Genomic DNA, 22848 nt, shown 5'->3' on the forward strand with positions numbered 1-22848 from the left:
CATCCGCAAGCTGACCCATCTCTGAACAGCGAATTAAGTTTATCTGTTAATCCATTTTGTTTTATGTAACTGTATATGCTGTATTGTTTTGTCCCCTTTGTAAAATATTTAGTGTTTTTTTTTTTTATAAACACTGCCTATTGTTCTGAATTAAATATAAAATGTAACACCCCTGCAATTCTGTCAGATAATACTCCGTTTTTTTCCTGAAAATGATTGCAATCACAAATTATTTGGTATTATTATCTTTATTTATTTTGTCTTAAATGAAAAAACACAAAAAGAATTGTCCTAAAGCCAAATTGGATATAATTCCACACCAAATATAAAAAAAGGGGGTGGACAAAAGTATTGGCACCGTTCGAAAAATCATGTGATGCTTCTCTAATTTGTGTAATTATCAGCACCTGTAACTTACCTGTGGCACCTAACAGGTGTTGGCAATAACTAAATCACACTTGCAGCCAGTTGACATGGATTAAAGTTGACTCAACCTCTGTCCTGTGTCCTTGTGTGAACCACATTGAGCATGGAGAAAAGAAAGAAGACCAAAGAACTGTCTGAGGACTTGAGAAACCAAATTGTGATGAAGCATGAGCAATCTCAAGGCTACAAGTCCATCTCCAAAGACCTGAATGTTCCTGTGTCTACCGTGCGCAGTATCATCAAGAAGTCTAAAGCCCATGGCACTGTGGCTAACCTCCCTAGATGTGGATTGAAAAGAAAAATTGACAAGAGATTTCAATGCAAGATTGTGCAGATGTTGGATAAAGAACCTAGACTAACATCCAAAGAAGTTCAAGCTGCCCTGCAGTCCGAGAGTACAACAGTGTCAACCCGTACTATCCATCGGCGTCTGAATGAAAAGGTACTGTATGGTAGGAGACCCAGGAAGACCCCACTTCTTACCCCGAGACATAAAAAAGCCAGGCTGGAGTTTTCCAAAACTTACCTGAAAAAGCCTAAAACATTTTGGAAGAATGTTCTCTGGTCAGATGAGACAAAAGTAGAGCTTTTTGGGCAAAGGCATCAATATACAGTTTACAGGAGAAAAAAAGAGGCATTCAAAGAAAAGAACACGGTCCCTACAGTCAAACATGGCGGAGGTTCCCTGATATTTTGGGGTTGCTTTGCTGCCTCTGGCACTGGACTGCTTGACCTTGTGCATGGCATTATGAAGTCTGAAGACTACCAACAAATGTTGCAGCATAATGTAGGGCCCAGTGTGAGAAAGCTGGGTCTCCCTCAGAGGTCATGGGTCTTCCAGCAGGACAATGACCCAAAACACACTTCAAAAAGAAAATGGTTTGAGAGACAGCACTGGAGATTTCTAAGGTGGCCAGCAATGAGCCCAGACCTGAATCCCATAGAACACCTGTGGAGAGATCTAAAAATGGCAGTTTGGAGAAGGCACCCTTCAAATATCAGGGACCTGGAGCAGTTTGCCAAAGAAGAATGGTCTAAAATTCCAGCAGAGAATTGTAAGAAACTCATTGATGGTTACCGGAATCGGTTGGTCGCAGTTATTTTGGCTAAAGGTTGTGCAACCAAGTATTAGGCTGAGGGTGCCAATACTTTTGTCTGGCCCATTTTTGGAGTTTTGTGTGAAATGATCAATGTTTTGCTTTTTGCTTCATTCTCTTTTGTGTTTTTTCATTTAAGACTAATTAAATGAAGATAATAATACCAAAGAATTTGTGATTGCAATCATTTTCAGGAAGAAACTGAGTATTATCTGACAGAATTGCAGGGGTGTCAATACTTTTGGCCATGACTGTATATATATATATATATATACACATATATATATATATACACACACACATATATATATATATATATATATATATATATATATAGATTCAATGCATTGGAATCGGAGGTGTATATACCATACGCTCATTGTTTGTTCTCCAATAATTGGTCTATTTGGTGTAACAGCCACAGCCTCATCTGTTAATTGTCAGCCAATTGTGTAATTGTCCTGATGATAGGGGCAGCAGAGGGCTGTTTATGAGAAAAAGGTAACAGTGGGATGGTTCAGCGTGACTCCCTTGGCTGTGATCTTTGACAATTGGTGGCACGGTGGGATCTGTGTGATCTCTCCGGAATCATCCTTGACAGTGGCTTTAGCCTCTGCTCAGTATACACAGGAAATGATTGCACTTACAGCCCATTAAGGCCTGAGTATTTTGTAGATTAAAGGGACACTGTCTCCTCAATTTGGAGGGAACAATCTTCAGCCATGGAGGCGGGGTTTTGGGGTTTTTGATTCACCTTTTCCTTACCCGCTGGCTGCATGCTGGCTGCAATATAGGTTCGAAGTTCATTCTCTGTCCTTCATAGCAAGTCAAGATTGTCTTGTGCAGGCATGTACTACGGAGGACAGAGAATGAACTCCATGGCTGAAGATTGTTCCCTCCAAATTCAGGTGACAGTATCCCTTTAATGCAAGAGCACATCAACACACCCCTCTAACTAGATTCAATAGTGGAAAATAGTTAAAACCTACCTCTGAATATTGATTGTTTCTCTGTGCCTCAGTCAGATCTTTTTTCAAGGATATCACCATTTGGTTTAGTTGCTCTTTTTCTATGTTGAGCCGTTGTGTTTCAGCTTCCAAATGCAGCTGCTCACGCTTCACCTATAAGGGAGCAATGTGAATAACATCAGGAGTCTCACAAACCTATAATCTCTAGATAATTCCAGCTGCATCACATCTAATGTGGTGTACCTAATTATTTGTACTACATGTCCAACTGGGGGTCTGTATGTGGGGGAGACAGGGCAAAAGCTTAGAACAAGAATGAACTCTCATCGCTACACAATAAGAGAAAAAGAATGGATCTACCTGTGGCAATACATTTATTTTTGTCTCCCTGATCACAGCATTATGGACATGAAATTACTTGTATTAAAAGGTAACTTCAAATCTCAGAGAGACAGAAGAGTCTGGGAATATAATTTGATGATGACCTTTGACACTCTCAGTGCAGGAATGAATATGTCGTATGGATTTATGTCTTTTTAAATCAATTAAGGAATTTGCTCATCAGGCTGTGTGGGGGCATCATAACATACAATCAGACCCCAATCATAGGACAATAAAACATTCACACTCCTTATCTATGAACTGTTCCAATATTTTTGGACATAACTGTTTATCACTCACATAATGGTAGTTCTGCTTCACGTCACCTGTCTTATCTATGGCATTATTTCTGTGCTGTGTTGTGCATAAATATGCGATTCTTCAGAATTTCTAATAGTCTATGCCTGCTGAAGGGACCTAAATAGTCCGAAAGCTTGCAATTTGTTACCATCTTTTCAGTTAGCCATTAAAAGGTATCAACCACTGAGGACTCTCAATTCTAAATACAGTAGATAATTCCAGGATCCCAGAACAATTAAATGTATACAACTGGACTTGGTGCTCATAGTTTCTATACATTAGAGAGACTGCCTTATCCTCACATGGAGGACGTTGCTGAATGAGGTTATGTCTGCCACTGCAGAATACCTCCGTTAACCTGGACAATTTTCCCCTGATGAACCCCCGTAACGGGGAGGGAAACGCGTTGGGAAGAAAAAGAGGATACACTATCCAGGGTGGCTATATTAATTAAAGGGCTTCACTAAGTAGGCTCAAACTTGGGGACTGCCCTTGTTAGGGCGGGAGTCTTATACACGGGGCACGACAGTAAAGATAGCTTTAAACCATTTCCCCCCCACACTTTTCTCCCCCCTATTGGAAAAGGTCCATTGGTCTCTTCCCCACGCCGTGCTCTCAACAAGCACAGGAATCCATAGCAAGGAGAGCGACAGCGATTGGGTGAGATCATGCCAATTTTCTTGTCTAGTGCACGGTTACACATGAGCACCAAATTGTGTTTTTAAAGTAAATATTTTTAGAGGTATACATATTAAATGTTAAGTTTTAGAATCTAGTGGCTGGCTATGCTGGGTTGCTTTCTATACATTACACTAAGTATTATTTTATTTCTTTAAAGAGGTTGTCCGGCCTTAGTCTACAAGTCTGTAGTCACTGTATATGACTGCAGACTTGTGAATCCTAATATCGGGTGCACTGCACACTGTGAGGATTCTCCGATGCCGGAAGCATGCAATATGCCTTCTCCTGGCCACATTCCGACTACATTTGTCCGGCCTTGTTCAAAACACTTGCATTGAGCAAGGCCATGCCATTTAGTTTGCACGTGACCACATATATGCAAATCCCATACTTGCGGTCATGTGGCTACAAGCGCTAGCAAATCCTCATAGCACACAGTGCGCATGATGTGAGGATTCGCAAATCTGTGGTCGCATAGAGGGACTGCAGACCTGTGGCCTAAGGCCGGACAACACCTTTAAAACCTCATTCAGATATCTGTGAAACATGATCCATGTATGGATTGTGATTTATGGCCCAGTCACGGGTCTACTGACCCAAACCTGACATCCTCATAGGCATATATAAGGATGTTAAGTGGGGATCGGGAGACCTGCAGCCAGTATGCAAGGACCGTCTATGGCTGGTTTCACACTTGCATTTTAAAACGCATGCATTTAAAAAAAAAAACGCATGGTGAAAAAAACGCATGTAAACGCGTGCAAACGCTGCATTTTTTGACGCATGCGTTTTTGCATGTGGTGAAAAAAACGCGGCGTTTTGACGCATTTACGTGCGTTTTTTCATGCGTTTGCGTTTTTTAAACGCATGCTGAGAAATGTGTGACAGCTGCCAATCATCAAAATAAAGTAAAAAACCCACTATAAACAGAAATAGTTAGGGGTAGGGTTAGGGGTAGGGATCATAACCCTAACCCTAACCCTAAAGGGATCCTAACCCTAACCCTAATTAGGGTTAGGGTTAGGATCCCTTTAGGGTTAGGGGTAGGGTTAGGATCCCTTTAGGGTTAGGGGTAGGGTTAGGGTTAGGGATAGGGTTAGGACCCCTTTAGGGTTAGGGTTAGGATCCCTTTAGGGTTAGGGTTAGGATCCCTTTATCACCTTTATGGTGGGGGGTGGCATATCAGTGTGTTTTCTGTTTTTTTAAAATAAAAACGCATGCGTTTTTAATGCAAACAAACGCATGTGCTTAAAAACGCATGCGTTTACATAGACATCAATAGGTTTTTTTGCCGCAAGAAAACGCATGCGTTTTTTTGCGGCAAAAAAAGCGCCGCAAAAATTACTACATGTTGCATTTCTGCAACACAACGCATGCAGAGAAAAACGCATGCGTTGCAAAAACGCGTCAAAACGCATGCAAAAGAACGCATGCGTTTTTAATGTTAAATATAGGGGAAAAAACGCATGCTTTTTTTGCGTTTTTTACTGCAAAAACGCAAAAAAAAAACCGCAAATGTGAAACCAGCCTATCACGGACACCTGAATAAAGCTTTAGGTGTATGATGACTGTAGAATGGTGTTACCTTTTCCAGAGCAGCTCTCAATGTGTTGTTCCCTTTCTCTAGAAGGGTGGCGGAGTGCTGAATGTCCTGTTTATCAATCTCAACCTGTGTCTTGTCCCCATGAAGCGCCTTTACTCTTTCTTGCAGGTCAACAAGTACAACACCCTGTTCCTTCTCCCTGTGTTGGTGTTTGAGAAGAGCCTGAAGGAATAAAAATAGATTCAACCAAACAGAAAGCATAAGGAAACTCTGCCTTTATCAAAGACTTCTAATTTAGGCAAAAAGATATTTTTTTTATGCATGTACTTGCCGTCCAATAGACTGGTGGCCTTATAAACTCCATCGCTATCTGTTCATTATAAAGTAGTCATGTAAGGACAGTAATATGGACCTGAAGAGGTAGGACTCCATCATATCTAGATTGCAGTTTTCTTTGAAGCACAGATTTATATCAACCATTTTCTAATATGCTTTTATTATCTTCTTTTCTATGGTGGCATTCGTGGGTATCTTGTCAAGCTATCAGCAGATGAGAGGTTGCTGACAGCAGATTCCCTTCTTTATTAACTACACCCTTCCTTCAGAGGCTGGACAGACATCTGTCTGGGATGATTTAGTGAATCCTTCATTGAGCAGGGGGTTGAACCAGATGACCCAGGAGGTCCGTTCCAACTCTACCATTCTATGATTCTATGACTTTTAAAGAGAATGATAACTAGTTTTGTAAAATGGCTATTTTTGCATTCTAGCTATCGGTGTTTTTGATGTGCACGACATCTCACCTGCTGCAGCTCCTCTGACCGTGCCTGGTATTCTCTGCAGGCTAGCTGCAGTTCTCCCAGCTGCTGTTGGTGCTCCTGTACTGTCTGTGAAAGACGCAGGTTCTGTCTCTTGCTGTCACTCAATGCCTGCCGTACTGAATCCAGCCGCTCCTGGAGAAGCCATAAATAACATGTTGTGATCACATGAAAAGAAAACCATTAGGACACTTGCCAGCATTCCAAATTAAACAAATTACTGCACACCCAGGCCTGTCCCATGATAACTGGGAACACGTCCAGGTATGCATCTGTTCACATGATTCATTTTACTGAGCTGAAATTCCTGTGCACATGTCGAATGGTCCACTGCGGATTTTTCCGCAGCGGATTTGATGAATCCGCAGGGCAAAAACACTGCGTTTTTCCTGCAAATTTATCATGGATTTACCGCGCTTTTTGTGCGGATTCCACTGCGGTTTTACACCTGCGGTTTTCTATTATGGAGCAGGTGTAAAACCGCTGCGGATTCCGCACAAAGAATTGACATGCTGCGGAATGTAAACCGCTGCGTTTCCGGCCGTTTTTTTCCGCAGCATGGGCACTGCGGATTGCGTTTCCCATAGGTTTACATTGTACTGTAAAGGCATGGGAAACTGCTGTGGACCCACAGCAAAATCCGCAGCGTGTGAACATAGCCGTATTGTGTCTGTTACCTGTAACACTCGTCTGTCTTGCTCAGCAGCTGTCAATGCTTCTTGTAGTCTGGTCACATCATCTTGCAAGTTCCCTCTACCAGCTGCTGCTTCTCCAAGTGCTTGTGCCAGCCCCTGTGACTTCTCCTGCAGCTGCCGCTCGCCATCCTGTGCCCTGGACAAGGCAAGGCTTAACCGCTGAACCTCCCGCTGCAGAGCGGCCTCCCTATCCTCGCTCTCTTTCAGGTGCTCCTGCAAAGAATGAGCTCTGTCCTGCAACGACTGCACTTCTGCTTCTCTCTCTGCAAGACAAAGACGTGTCCTTTCCAGTTCCCCCTCCAAAGATCGGCGTCTTAGCTCCAGATCCGTGCCACGGTTCTCTGAGGCTTCAAGCACTTCTCTTAGGCTCTTGCTCTCAAGCTCATGCCTTCCTTCATCAGTACGAGCCCGGCACAGTCGCTCCTGAAAGAATCAATGAGCAATCACCCGCAAGAACAACTGCGTCATGACTAAAAGAACTACATTTCTTTAAGTGTTAGCATAAATTTCGGACTCGGCAGAAAAGTAGTTTGATTTCAGACACAATGGTCCTTTAATACAACTATAGAGGTTAAATAGGAATACAGTATATGACTGCTTTCTTCCAGAAACACTGCCACTCTTATCTATAGGTTACGACTGGTATTACAACCCCAATGCACACAACGTTTGTCAAAAGTGGGCATATATAGTTAAACTTATGAAAGACCCTGGGTGCATTATGAGAATACTTGTTTCCAGATTTTTTTTACATTTTTAAGTACACCTTTCCTACTGTAGGTACTGTGGGGAGCATCAGAAGGTCACACAGGGATTCTGAGGGGGCTTTCCCAACAGACTTCTACTGTAAGGCCTCTTTCACACTTCAGTCTTTCAGCTCCCATCACAATCCTTCACTTTTTGAGAATGCAGGATCCTGCATTTTCCCATAGACTTGTATTAGTGACGGATGGCCATACGTTTCATCCATCTTTCACTGGATCCTGCATTAAAAAACACTCCGTCGGGCAGAGAAAATGTTCAGAGGAACGTATTTTCTGCACCTCGGAAAATCGGTCAGCGACGCATCCTGCGCTGCCCGTCACTGGCTACAATGGAAGCCTATAGGCGCAGGATGCGTCGCTGCCTGTGAAAAGCAGGAATCCAGCGACAAGTCCCGCCTTTTCAAAGAGAGCATACGTGGAAGAATTTCCCGCCAGGGAAATTCTCTCCCACTCTCTCTCTTTCTCCTTTTACTATTGATGCTGCCTATGCAGCATTAATAGTAACAAGATATAGTGTTAAAAAAAAAAAAAAAAAAATCGCAATATTCTCACCTACCGGCGTTCCAGCGCAGCGTCACCGATGCTCCCGGCAGCTAGCGTTACTTCCTAGTAATACATTGCGATATCTAGTGAGAAGTCGCAGTCTCGCGAGACCACGACTTCTCGATTTCACAATGTAATACTAGGAACGCTAGCTTCCGGGAGCATAGCTGCGCGGGAACGCCGGTAGGTGAGAATACTGCGATTTTTTATTTTTTTTAACCTGGTTTGTGTTGTGCATGCGTTTTTGCAGCAGAAAACCGCTGCGAAGACGCATACACAACGGGTGCACATAGCCTCGACGGGTCCGTCAGAAAGATGGGCCCAATCGCTAAGTTTTGGATAAGGGTAGAGCCACCAACGAGAAGAGATTTCATGACACAAGTGGACTATATCGTGGCATTGGAGAAGAGCATTTATTCTAAAAGAAACAAGATGGACCTTTTCAACAAGTTGTGGAATCCTTGGCTCAAGTCGGCGTGATCTGGAGATTGTTTTCTAGTTTTTTGGGTACTCTGCCCCCGTGGGAGCAGTATTGACATGACACCTTCTTGTTCTTGGTTAAGGATAGACGTTTGGGAGGATCGGAGTGGTTCTTCTTGGGTCTCCGGGGGTGGGGGGGAGGGGAGGGAAGCTGGTTTGGGATTAAAAAGTTTATTGAAAATGCAGAACATATGTATGTACTGTTTACAGCAATGTAATCTACTTATATTTTTCTTACTGTTTAATAAAAATATTTGATTAAAAAAAAAAAAGAAAGACGGGCCAAGTGCACACGTTTTCCACAATCTGCACAGGATTCGTCATTTCAACGTCTTGACGGATCCTGTGCAGATTTGGAAGACGGAAGTGTGAAAGAAGCCTAAGAGAATACATCCAACTAATGGGTGGAGTAGACATTCGTGTTTACGGACAAACCCAGTACAGGTAACATAAAACTGTAGGTGTGAGCATACAACCAGCTTAAGGTTACAGCATTAGAACTGGAATGAAAACAGAGATACTCTAGGTATAACACGTTGCTTTGGAGCCTGCCCAACCTTCCTTTACTATGCATATTATTAGCGCTCTATTCCCTCCTGCATACCTGGATGTCCCTCTTCTCATCTTCACTAACACGTAAACTGTGCTCCAGTTTTATGGCGCGCTCTCCTGTGGCTTGTCGGTCTATCTCCACTTGACGCAAGTTGTCCTGCAGCAGACGCATTTCTGTATGAGCGGTGCCCAAACGCTCCTCTGATTTCTGTTGCCCTTTAATGCAATAAAAATGCTGTGATGATATAAAAGGATCAGTTTCAAGGCTAAACTAAAGGAAATCTGTAATGTCCCGTGACTGTCCTCAAGCGCTACTGTAGAGGTATGCATGCAGATTTATTCATTCTGATAAAATGTGTGATGTGCGTTAGTCATGTTGTAATCTTTGATGAATGGATTATTATTCCGCAGTGCCTTTTCCGCCTGGCTCGTCCTGTCCCGGATCATTTCATTACACTTCCAAAGGCATAACTGGCAGCCTGCATAATGGTCCTACCGTAACGCAGTATTGTATGCAGTCTGTCAATCACCCCAAGAATCCTGATGAGAAGTCTATAGGCCTGGACTAGTCCGGGAGAAGAGACATCCCTCTGGACTAGTCCTGCCTCATTAGCATATGCAACACTGCTGTATAATTTTTAAAAGTCTGCAGTGTTAATAATACAGAGTAAATCACATTAGCGGTTGGGACAGTTAAGGAAACTGATTGGGTCCCTTCAGTAGCTCTAACACCCACAAAATAACCCCACAAGGTGCAAATAAGCATCCCTGCCCCTGTCATTTCTTAACAAGGTTGTCTGATCAGAGAAAAACTTTTAAAGAAAATGTAATATTACTTGGTTGTTGTTTAGATGAATGTCTGTCAATGTAATCCAAGGATGGATCAAGTCCATCAGAACGGGAGCTGCTCTCGTACATCTAGCTCAATGAGCAGAGAGCTGCCTCCATGATATCTGCATGCTCTAATGGGGCTTATGGACCGCAGCTGTCTTTATGAGTCATGTATGAAAGACTAGAATTACAGGCCCTGATTCATCAAAGTGTTTACACTAGTTTTCTGACGTAAAACACTGAAAAGTTGCAACATTTTTGTGCTACACAACGTTGCACAAACATATTGTGACTTATGGCGTTTTCACATACAGTATGTTCCATTCAACTCCACCAAAATAGGCGGAGCTGGGGCAGGATGTATGGCAATCCAATTCATATGGATAAGTGGATAATAATTCACATGGATAATTCAATTTCTGGAATACCTTACACCAGAAATCTTAAGGTACCGTCACACTCAGCGACGCTGCAGCGATATAGACAACGAGCCGATCGCTGGAGCGTCGCTGTTTAGGTCGCTGTAGAGACGTCAAACACAGCAACTCCAGAACGATGCAGGAGCGATCCAGTGACGTAACGGCGACTCACTTCTCGTTCTCGCTGGTTGTTAGCTCCATGTCAAACATGACAATACACGCCGACCTGACGACCAAATAAAGTTCTGGACTTCTAGCTCCGACCAGCGATGGCACAGCAGGATCCAGATCGCTGCTGCGTGTCAAACACAACGAGATCGCTATCCAGGACGCTGCAAGGTCACGGATCGTTGTCGTTCTCGTTGTAAAGTTGCTGAGTGTGAAGGTACCTTTACTCCAGTCTCAGACGCATGGAGGAGCAGAGCACGCAACTTATAAATTGACCCTGATTCAATAAATGGCGTGCACTTATTAATGAATCAGATCCTCTTACTCTGTCATTACCCAGTTTTTAAGAATGGCATTTTCAACGCCAGCCTGTCACGAGTGTGTCAGGTGTGATAGACAGTCATACTGGATCTGACTGTAGAAGATCTTTGCGATTAACTCGAGCACCTTCTTGATTTTTGCATCTCTGTTTTGGAACAATATCCTTCTCCATCTAGGACCCAATAGTTACTTCTACCTTCTACTGCTAATCACACACCTGTGATGAATGTTTAAATACATTCAATTGCTGCAGCATGATGTGGGTGTTAGCTCATACTTGCCTCAGTCTTGTTGGAAGTTCTACCAGTCGGTTAGTGTCTTCCCTGAGGACCCCTGGAGGATTGCTGGTGTGACATCTTGGTTGTCTTCTCAAGATAAGTGTTCCCACCCCCATCCGTCTACCCTTTCTGTGTTTAGTTTTAGTGGGAACTGACTAGTGGTACCCCATCCCCCTCTCTATGTCTGGCCTATCGCTAGGGTCAGGCAGGGATTAGGTTCCTGTTCGGCGACAGGTGCAGAACCTATATAGGGACATTTATGGCAGACAGGGTAATTTTAGATCTGCCTATGGGGTCTCCACTCCCCTTGTGTACCTCCAATGGCTCCAGAACAGAATCAAAGTTCACAGAGGGTCTGCTCAGACTGAGATATCAACAAGAGCAAGTTCAAGTGCTTAAATGCATTCATTTTTGGTATAATATTGATATTTTGCAGATGTAGTTCTTTTTGTATATGTTTTATATATAATGAAAAGCTTGAGTGCAATATAACATCCATATGACCAGAAGGATACACATACTTTCTGCCATGATATAATTATCCCCTTTAAGAAAGCAGGAGGTAAGGTCCTGAAAGGCAGTATGTGCTACAGAGGTGGTTGACCTCAGTGATGTAAAAATCTGTACCAGAAACAAGTTACTGAGAGGGTTAATTTGACTGGATATTGGGACCCGCAATTTAGGAACAACAAAAAGAGTTTGGTACCCATAAGCCAGCCCGGGGCTTACAGGCCTAATAACAGCAGCTGGGTTAACTTAGCAGAGTGGACAGAGGTATATGGTGACCGCTTTTAATACTACTTGGGTTAATTCTGCCTGGAAAACCAAGACTAGTGAGGCTGCTACATTTACTTTGTTCATTGTACCTGAAGAAAGGACTGTTTATATAATGCACTTGTATTGAAGGAAGGCTGTTTTCGTTTTGGAGCTATAAAGTTTATGATGGACAATGCAAATTGTCTCTTCAGAGAGGAAGAGGACTAGAACTCTAGTGCCACCTATTGGAAGTAGCAATCCTAACAGTCAATGTCAACCCTTTAACGAGCCTTGTCACATGACTTAGGATAATAGCCAAACCAGAATCTCAATTTGCAGACACTGTGTTTCGGGGTACTGCCCCTCGTCAGTGCAAAGTGGAGATCTGGTTTGGCTGATTGAGAGGCGTCTGACCGGGATCCAAGAAGTATCGTTTCTCCTTGCGGAGAGTGACATGATAAGCATGTCGAGGTGAGGAGACTAAAGCCGCAATGCTCCTCTGGGAAATATGCAAATTGTCTCTTCAGAGAGGAAGAGGACTAGAACTCTAGTGCCGCCTATTGGAAGTAGCAATCCTAACAGTCAATGTTGACCCTTTAACGGCTCGACAAGGCTCGTTAACGGGTCGACATTGACTGTTTGGATTGCTACTTCCAATAGGTGGCACTAGAGTTCTAGTCCTCTTCCTCTCTGAAGAGACAATTTGCATATTTCCCAGAGGAGCATTGCAGCTTTAAGTCTCCTCACCTCGACATGCTTATCATATCACTCTCCGCAAGGAGAAACGATACTTCTTGGATGATGGACAATAAACCTTATGCTGTTTTGATCTAAAACTCCCCTGTGCATGTGCATATCCAAATGGCTACCAGAGAGCTGAGACCCTACAGCCTACAGATTTGAAGGCAGTGAATATAGTGCTAATCTACCACTCAGTGCATTGAACGTGCAATACGCAGTGCTAAATGGCTGGAGACCAGCAACATGCTAGCCTGAGTACACGGGCACACCGTTCTTCAGATTCACACTGAATGATCTGTAATACATTGATCAGAATGCAAACGTTGGCCTTGTTATAGGCAGCGCAAGTCCTGTTTATAGGACATGCTGCCGAGAATTATGATCATTTCACCTGTCGTTTTGATTGACTTCCCGTCTAGACTGCACGTTTCGGGAAAACAAGCATTCCTAGGAACGTGCGATCAGGATAATCGTTCAGAGTAAATGGACCATTACACTACACACTGAAATAATACATTCTTTACAAACATGCAGATATACTTTATGTTTCACAGCCATACGTTTCCTTGTATCCTTTGCTGAACTAAGAACACCAAGAATTGTGCCCCAAAAAATCACCTTGTGTGACTCGGCATGAGTTTTCCAGAGGTGGGGTGTTGAATACAGACCTAAACGAGTTGTCATCCTTGTGTGAGCATGAAATGTAAAAAGCTGTCATCGTGTCTTTTATTTCACACAATTCATTAGTGAAGATGGATTTTAAAGAACAAAAAGGGATGTTCCCCATTTATGTGATAATCCGGGCCATTATGTTACGGCTTGTGAAGCTTCTCGTACAGAAAATAGGATAAAGTTCCCTCCCTTCCTAACTCCTTGTTATGGCTGTAGGGTCACACCCTTATAAAACATAGCTCCAGGCTGTGAACACTTCACAAACATAAACGAGAGCACAGAAAAGGTGACATGAAATTATTTCTAAGTCTAGAAAACTTTTCACACATGACTATTTCAGTGTAGCGTGAGAAGTTCCCTCATTTGCCATTTAGCATATTAAAGTAAACCTGACAGCTGACACTTGCTGCCCGGTCAGTGGACTTGTATCTGACCCTGGCTACATTATCTCAGACAGGTATATTTGACCCAGACGCTTCGTTTCATAGAAAAACATACTTTGAAAGCCGCCTGGGACCAAGCCACGCTAAAGACCAGTTGGACAGGCGAGTTCCTGGCTTCTTCTTGCCCACTGCCCTGGAATGACAGGTCTCTATGTGCACATATAGGCAAAGACCTGTCAATCCAGGGCAGCGGGCGGGGGAAGCCACCAGGGACTATTCTGTCCTACTAGTCTCTAGCACGGCTCGGTCCCCAGCAACTAATAAACTATATTTTTCTTTGAAACTCTGCAGTGCTTCAGAGGTAAACATTTATGGCTGGAATCGTGCAGCCACTGTCTTACACATGCTGCCTGTGGATTGGGAAGCATGCATCAGCTGTCAGGTTCCCTTTAAAGACAACCTGTCACGATGAACATATAATTCAATTTGCCATTAATATGTCATAAAGCAGGAGGAGCTAGGAATAGTAATAGCTTTATGAAAGCTTCCATATAAAATGTTATTTATTGATTTAAATCCCTTCTTGGTGGCCAGAGAGCAGTCCCACTCAATGACTGTGTAAGGGCGAGCTGTTTGTGGAAACCTGGCAGGGATCTGGACTTACAACAGTGTCCTCTTGGTTGTGTCATCAAATGAGATCACCCACTGGACTCCTAAGGCCGGCGTCACACTAGCATATTGCATCCGATGCGATATGCTAATGACCCTCGGCTTCTGCTCTGCTGCCAGCAGGAGCCGAGTGTTATGCGTCTGTGCTCGATCCGCTCTGTGCGTCTGTGCTCCGAGCTTCTTGCACAGAGCGGATCGGAGCACAGCTGCGGAGGAGGCGGAGAAACTAATCTCCTCCATTGCCGGGATCAGCGTTTAACGCACATCACTCGGATGATATCTGAGTGGTGTGCGCTGTCTCACTCGCACCCATAGGCTTATATGGGTGCAAGTGAGCCGACAGTCAGCTGAGTGTCCGTGACAATCGCAGCATGCTGCGATTGTCTCGGACTGAGGAAAACGGCCGACAAAAAATCAGCTGCTGGGAGCTGCCCCATAGCTTAACATTGGTCCGAGTGTAATGTGATTTTTTATCGCATTGCACTCGTCCGTTTAAGTCGCCAGTGTCACCCCGGCCTAAGGCCAAAACCTGGATAATTAACTATTCATAAATAAATACGTCCCACAAAACTATATATAAACCTTCTCACTGTATTCTACTCTATCACATTCTGCTGGCAGACCTGACTACATGCTCAACAATATAGGTTTCCGTCATGGTTCCACCCCTCAGTGTGTCTAGGATGAAGTTACTGACAGCTCGGCCATCCAATCTGGTGTAGGGCTGTGCTGAAGCTGTCAGTACTTTGATTGACAGCTTGATCATCTAATCTGGTACAGGGGTGTGCTGAGCTGTCAGTGTGTTGACAGCTTGACTATCCAAGACTATCTGAGACTGGGAGGCATCGGCTGTATCAAAGTGTTCATTATTCCAGGTAATTGCCATGCTTCTTAACTGAGCTGTGTCTCTCAGAACTCTGCCAGATGTACATTCAGCTTGTGAGGTTTGTTCTCCTGTGCCTTGAGTTCTGTATGCTTGATCTGTTGCCTGATCTTGGACTTCTTTCTGACCACCCCCTACCTTTCTTAAAAAGCAGAAATCATACTTATAATGGCAGTCCTGCATTATCTGTACAGTTTAAGAGGTTAGATTGGATTTGAAGACATCAGTCACATGGACATGTGGTGCTCTGCTTAGGTATTCGTGTGTATGACTTATGACAGGTCACTGATCCCTCACTGACTGACCTGCTCTCTGTTTTACATAATGTATAGAATATTGTGTGGTAAGAAAAAAAAGTGGACCCGTTGAAGCGTTCAGTCGCGAAACGGCCATCGTCCCTCCCCTGCATGCCTCTTTGAACCTGCACGTCCACATGGGGCTTGAACACACCGTGAAGGGTGTAATAAAGGACTGAATATTTGCTTTCAAACTGGTGAGCGCCGCTGTTTTTCTTCTTTTTCATCAATCTTGGATGCATATGAATTTTTCTTCAGCAGAAGCGCCATCTATTGTTTGAATTTAGGCTGTGATATTTCAGTTATTAAGGGGATCCACAGCTATAACAGTGCTTGAAGCCATTGCTCTGGTGCGGTGCTGCTGTTTTCCTATGCCTAACTTTGTGAACTGATCTATCGGTAATAGATGCTACTGCGCAGGCACCACGGCGCCATTTTGATGGATCCAAAAAAAAAATTTTCTCCAGCAAAATGGCGCTGCCACTGTTTTGATGAAGATCTGTTTTTTCCCACAACACTATATGACTAAATCATAAATGCATATATGCATATTAGTCATTGCATCATGCTACAACGCAGGCGCCAGTTTGATCAATGTTAATTTTTTTTTTTGTTTAACACACCATAGTATATGCATTATGTAAAATAGGGGCAGGTGACTGAGGGACCAGTCACCTGTCATAAGCAATACAGATTAATATATAAGCAGAGCACCAAATGCATACCCCTCCACAGGTCGCCCCAGAGCATGAGCATATCATTATGGCCGGGGTCACACTTGTGAGTTTAATGCGAGAAACTCGCATGAAGTCCCGGCACAGCCGCCAGCACTCGGGACCGGAGCGTTCAACTGCATGTATTTCTATGCAGCCGAACGCTCCGGTCCCGAGTGCCTGCGACAGTGCCAGAACTTCATGCGCGAGTTTCTCGCATTGAACTCGCAAGTGTGACCCCGGCCATAATGATATGCTCGTGCTCTGGGGCGGCCTGTGGAGGGGTATGCATTTGGTGCTCTGCTTATATATTAATCTGTATGGCTTATGACAGGTGACTGAAAATATTCTGAAAAGTTCCCAGTCTCGAGTTCATATGAGGACATCCAGCAGAGGGCGCATCACCGCAACTGAAGGACACTACAGGTCATTGACCTACATTCCATTCATTCCCCGGGGTTTTACAGGCAAGAGCACAGCTGCATTAGCAGAGCTTCTGCTTGTAAAATTAGTTAACCCCTTCAGATGGATTTACAGCGTGGAACGAGACTGATCATCGGAAGGTATGGGATATTGTTGTTTTTTTATTTTACCTTTTTTACAGAACGAAGGTCTTCAGGTGGATTACCAGTATAATGAAATATTACAACAACCTGTGTATTTATTTCATTAAAATACTTTGTAATAATGTGTGTGTTTTTTAACCATTTTATACTATTGGATTAATAATGGATAGGTGTCATAATTGATGCCTCTCCATTATTAATCTGGCTTAATGTCACCTTACAATAGCAAGGTGACATTAACCCTTCATTACCCCATATCCCACCACTACACGGGAGTGGGAAGAGAGTGGCCAAGTGCCAGAATAGGCGCATCTTCCAGATGTGCCTTTTCTGGGGTGGCTGGGGGCAGATGTTTTTAGCCAGGGGGGCCAATAACCATGGACCCTCTCCAGGCTATTAATATCTGCCCTCAGTCACTGTCTTTATCATTCTGGCGGAGAAAATTGCGCGGGAGCCCACGCCAATTTTTTCCGCGATTTAACCCTTTAATAGCTAGAGCGCCCAAATTTTTCACATACACACTACTAACAAAAAGGGATATGAGATGGTTTACTGTATGTAAACTACAGTATGTCTCATATCATGTCGGGTTTGTGAAGGAGATAGGAAAAGCCGGCAATTGAATTACCGGCTTTTAAGCTATGTAGCGCTGTATGATATATTAACCCCTCTGTGACCTTAGACGTACTATCCCGTCGAGGTGCCCTGGGCTTATCTGACCCTGGACGGGATAGTACGTCATAGCCGATCGGCCGCGCTCACGGGGGGAGCGCGGCCGATCGCGGCCGGGTGTCAGCTGCTTATCGCAGCTGACATCCGGCACTATGTGCCAGGAGCGGTCAGGGACCGCCCCCGGCACATTAACCCCTGGCACACCGCGATCAAAGATGATCGCGATGTGCCGGCGGTGCAGGGAAGCACCGCGCAGGGAGGGGGCTCCCTGCGGGCTTCCCTGAGCCCCCCGCAGCAACGCGATGTGATCGCGTTGCTGCGAGGGTCTCCTCACCTCCCTCCCTGCTCGAGCCCCGGATCCAAGATGGCCGCGGATCCGGGTCCTGCAGGGAGGGAGGTGGCTTCACAGAGCCTGCTTAGAGCAGGCACTGTGAAGGCTGCAGCGCTGCATGTCAGATCAGTGATCTGACAGAGTGCTGTGCAAACTGTCAGATCACTGATCTGTGATGTCCCCCCCTGGGACAAAGTAAAAAAGTAAAAAAAAAATTTTCCAAATGTGTAAAAAAAATAAAAAAAAATATTCCAAAATAATGAAAAAAAAAAAAAAATATTATTCCCATAAATACATTTCTTCATCTAAATAAAAAAAAAAAAACAATAAAAGTACACATATTTAGTATCGCCGCGTCCGTAACGACCCGACCTATAAAACTGTCCCACTAGTTAACCCCTTCAGTAAACACCGTAAGAAAAAAAAAAAAAAAACGAGGCAAAAAACAACGCTTTATTATCCTACCGCCGAACAAAAAGTGGAATAACACGCGATCAAAAGGACAGATATAAATAACCATGGTACCGCTGAAAGCGTCATATTGTCCCGCAAAAAAAGAGCCGCCATACAGCATCATCAGCAAAAAAATAAAAAAGTTATAGTCCTGAGAATAAAGCGATGCAAAAATAATTATTTTTTCTGTAAAATAGTTTTTATCGTATAAAAGCACCAAACCATAAAAAAATGATATAAATGAGGTATCGCTGTAATCGTACTGACCCGAAGAATAAAACTGATTTATCAATTTTACCAAACGCGGAACGGTATAAACGCCTCCCCCAATAGAAATTCATGAATAGCTGGCTTTTGGTCATTCTTCCTCACAAAAATCGGAATAAAAAGCGATAAAAAAATGTCACGTGCCCAAAAATGTTTTCAATAAAAACGTCAACTCGTCCCGCAAAAAACAAGACCTCACATGACTCTGTGGACCAAAATATGGAAAAATTATAGCTCTCAAAATGTGGTATTGCAAAAAATATTTTTTGCAATAAAAAGGGTCTTTCAGTGTGTGACGGCTGCCAATCATAAAAATCCGCTAAAAAACTCGCTATAAAAGTAAATCAAACCCCCCTTCATCACCCCCTTAGTTAGGGAAAAATAAAAAAAAATGTATTTATTTCCATTTTCCCATTAGGGCTAGGGTTAGGGTTAGGGTTAGTGTTAGGGCTAGGGTTAGGGCTAGGGTTAGGGCTAGGGCTAGGGTTAGGGCTAGGGTTAGGGCTAGGGTTAGGGCTAGGGTTAGGGCTAGGGCTAGGGTTAGGGCTAGGGTTAGGGCTAGGGTTAGGGCTAGGGTTAGGGTTAGGGTTAGGGCTAGGGTTAGGGCTAGGGTTAGGGTTAGGGCTAGGGTTAGGGTTAGGGCTAGGGTTAGGGCTAGGGTTAGGGCTAGGGTTAGGGCTAGGGTTGGGGCTACAGTTAGGGTTGGGGCTAAAGTTAGGGTTAGGGTTTAGATTACATTTACAGTTGGGAATAGGGTTGGGATTAGGGTTAGGGGTGTGTCAGGGTTAGAGGTGTGGTTAGGGTTACCGTTGGAATTAGGGTTAGGGGTGTGTTTAGATTAGGGTTTCAGTTATAATTGGGGGGTTTCCACTGTTTCGGCACATCAGGGGCTCTCCAAACACGACATGGCGTCCGATCTCAATTCCAGCCAATTCTGCGTTGAAAAAGTAAAACAGTGCTCCTTCCCTTCCGAGCTCTCCTGTGTGCCCAAACAGGGGTTTACCCCAACATATGGGGTATCAGCATACTCAGGACAAATTGGACAACAACTTTTGTGGACCAATTTCTCCTGTTACCCTTGGGAAAATACAAAACTGGGGGCTAAAAAATAATTTTTGTGGGAAAACAAAAAGATTTTTTATTTTCACGGCTCTGCGTTATAAACTGTAGTGAAACACTTGGGGGTTCAAAGTTCTCACAACACATCTAGATAAGTTCATTGAGGGGTCTAGTTTCCAATATGGGGTCACTTGTGGGGGGTTTCTACTGTTTAGGTACATTAGGGGCTCTGCAAACGCAATGTGACGCCTGCAGACCAATCCATCTAAGTCTGCATTCCAAATGATGCTCCTTCCCTTCCGAGCCCTCCCATGCGCCCAAACGGTGGTTCCCCCCCACATATCGGGTATCAGCGTACTCAGGACAAATTGGACAACAACATTTAGGGTCCAATTTCTCCTGCTAACCTTGGAAAAATACAAAACTGGGGGCTAAAATATAATTTTTGTGGAAAAAAAATTATTTTTTATTTGCATGGCTCTGCGTTATAAACTGTAGTGAAATACTTGGGGGTTCAAAGCTCTCACAACACATCAAGATGAGTTCCTTAGGGGGTCTACTTTCCAAAATGGTGTCACTTGTGGGGGGTTTCTACTGTTTAGGTACATTAGGGGCTCTGCAAACGCAATGTGACGCCTGCAGACCATTCCATCTAAGTCTGCATTCCAAATGGCGCTCCTTCCCTTCCGAACCCTCCCATGCGCCCAAACGGTGGTTCCCCCCCACATATGGGGTATCAGCGTACTCAGGACAAATTGGACAACAACTTTTGGGGTCCAATTTCTCCTGTTACCCTAGGGAAAATACAAAACTGGGGGCTAAAAAATAATTTTTGTGGGAAAAAAATTTTGTTTTATTTTTATGGCTCTGCATTATAAACTTCTGTGAAGCCCTTGGTGGGTCAAAGTGCTCACCACACATCCAGATAAGTTCCTTAGGGGGTCTACTTTCCAAAATGGTGTCACTTGTGGGGGGTTTCAATGTTTAGGCACATCAGTGGCTCTCCAAACGCAACATGGCGTCCCATCTCAATTCCTGTCAATTTTGCATTGAAAAGTCAAACGGCGCTCCTTCCCTTCCGAGCTCTCCCATGCGCCCAAACAGTGGTTTACTGCCACATATGGGGTATCAGCGTACTCGGGACAAATTGGACAACAACTTTTGAGGTCCAATTTCTTCTCTTACCCTTGGAAAAATAAAAAATTGGGGGCTAAAATATAATTTTTGTGAAAAAATATGATTTTTTATTTTTACGGTTCTGCAGTATAAACTTCTGTGAAGCACTTGGTGGGTCAAAGTGCTCACCACACCTCTAGATAAGTTCCTTAGGGGGTCTACTTTCCAAAATGGTGTCACTTGTGGGGGGTTTCAATGTTTAGGCACATCAGTGGCTCTCCAAACGCAACATGGCGTCCCATCTCAATTTCTGTCAATTTTGCATTGAAAAGTCAAACTGCGCTCCTTCCCTTCCGAGCTCTCCCATGCGCCCAAACAGTGGTTTACTGCCACATATGGGGTATCAGCGTACTCAGGACAAATTGGACAACAACTTTTGAGGTCCAATTTCTTCTCTTACCCTTGGAAAAATAAAAAATTGGGGGCAAAAATATAATTTTTGTGAAAAAATATGATTTTTTATTTTTACGGTTCTGCATTATAAACTTCTGTGAAGCACTTGGTGGGTCAAAGTGCTCACCACACATCCAGATAAGTTCCTTAGGGGGTCTACTTTCCAAAATGGTGTCACTTGTGGGGGGTTTCAATGTTTAGGCACATCAGTGGCTCTCCAAACGCAACATGGCGTCCCATCTCAATTCCTGTCAATTTTGCATTGAAAAGTCAAATAGCGCTCCTTCCCTTCCGAGCTCTCCCATGCGCCCAAACAGTGGTTTACTGCCACATATGGGGTATCAGCGTACTTAGGACAAATTGGACAACAACTTTTTGGGTCCAATTTCTCCTGTTACCCTTGGTAAAATAAAACAAATTGGAGCTGAAGTAAATTTTTTGTGTAAAAAAGTTAAATGTTCATTTTTATTTAAACATTCCAAAAATTCCTATTAAACACCTGAAGGGTTAATAAACTTCTTGAATGTGGTTTTGAGCACCTTGAGGGGTGCAGTTTTTAGAATGGTGTCACACTTGGGCATTTTCTATCATATAGACCCCTCAAAATGACTTCAAATGAGACGTGGTCCCTAAAAAAAAATGGTGTTGTAAAAATGAGAAATTGCTGGTCAACTTTTAACCCTTATAACTCCCTAACAAAAAAAAAAATTGGTTCCAAAATTGTGCTGATGTAAAGGAGACATGTGGGAAATGTTACTTATTAAGTATTTTGTGTGACATATCTCTGTGATTTAATTGCATAAAAATTCAAAGTTTGAAAATTGCGAAATTTTCAAAATTTTCGCCAAATTTCCGTTTTTTTCACAAATAAACGCAGGTACTATCAAAGAAATTTTACCACTATCATGAAGTACAATATGTCACGAGAAAACAATGTCAGAATCACCAGGATCCGTTGAAGCGTTTCGGAGTTATAACCTCATAAAGGGACAGTGGTCAGAATTGTAAAAATTGGCCTGGTCATTAACGTGCAAACCACCCTTGGGGGTAAAGGGGTTAATATATATATATGTGTCTCACTGATATATATATATATATATATATATATATATATATATACAGTGGGGCAAAAAAGTATTTAGTCAGTCAGCAATAGTGCAAGTTCCACCACTTAAAAAGATGAGAGGCGTCTGTAATTTACATCATAGGTAGACCTCAACTATGGGAGACAAACTGAGAAAAAAAAATCCAGAAAATCACATTGTCTGTTTTTTTTAACATTTTATTTGCATATTATGGTGGAAAATAAGTATTTGGTCAGAAACAAAATTTCATCTCAATAGTTTGTAATATATCCTTTGTTGGCAATGACAGAGGTCAAACGTTTTCTGTAAGTCTTCACAAGGTTGCCACACACTGTTGTTGGTATGTTGGCCCATTCCTCCATGCAGATCTCCTCTAGAGCAGTGATGTTTTTGGCTTTTCGCTTGGCAACACGGACTTTCAACTCCCTCCAAAGGTTTTCTATAGGGTTGAGATAAGGAGACTGGCTA

The 22848-nt window shown here is 43.3% G+C and overlaps 1 protein-coding gene across 1 annotated transcript in view; it reads right to left on the reverse strand.

Annotated features, from left to right (window-relative positions):
• CROCC2 (ciliary rootlet coiled-coil, rootletin family member 2) overlaps positions 1-22848 on the reverse strand; it is a 186488-nt gene that overhangs the window by 11618 nt on the left and 152022 nt on the right. Inside the window, exons 29-33 of the mRNA XM_069726780.1 lie at positions 9301-9464; positions 6892-7332; positions 6200-6349; positions 5439-5618; positions 2513-2644 (exon numbers count right to left, since the gene is read on the reverse strand). Coding sequence (XP_069582881.1) covers positions 2513-2644; positions 5439-5618; positions 6200-6349; positions 6892-7332; positions 9301-9464 — 1067 coding nt within the window. The remainder of the gene's footprint in view (positions 1-2512; positions 2645-5438; positions 5619-6199; positions 6350-6891; positions 7333-9300; positions 9465-22848) is intronic.

The sequence above is a fragment of the Ranitomeya imitator genome, chromosome 5 (genome assembly GCF_032444005.1).
Source record: "Ranitomeya imitator isolate aRanImi1 chromosome 5, aRanImi1.pri, whole genome shotgun sequence".
Lineage (NCBI taxonomy): Eukaryota > Metazoa > Chordata > Amphibia > Anura > Dendrobatidae > Ranitomeya > Ranitomeya imitator.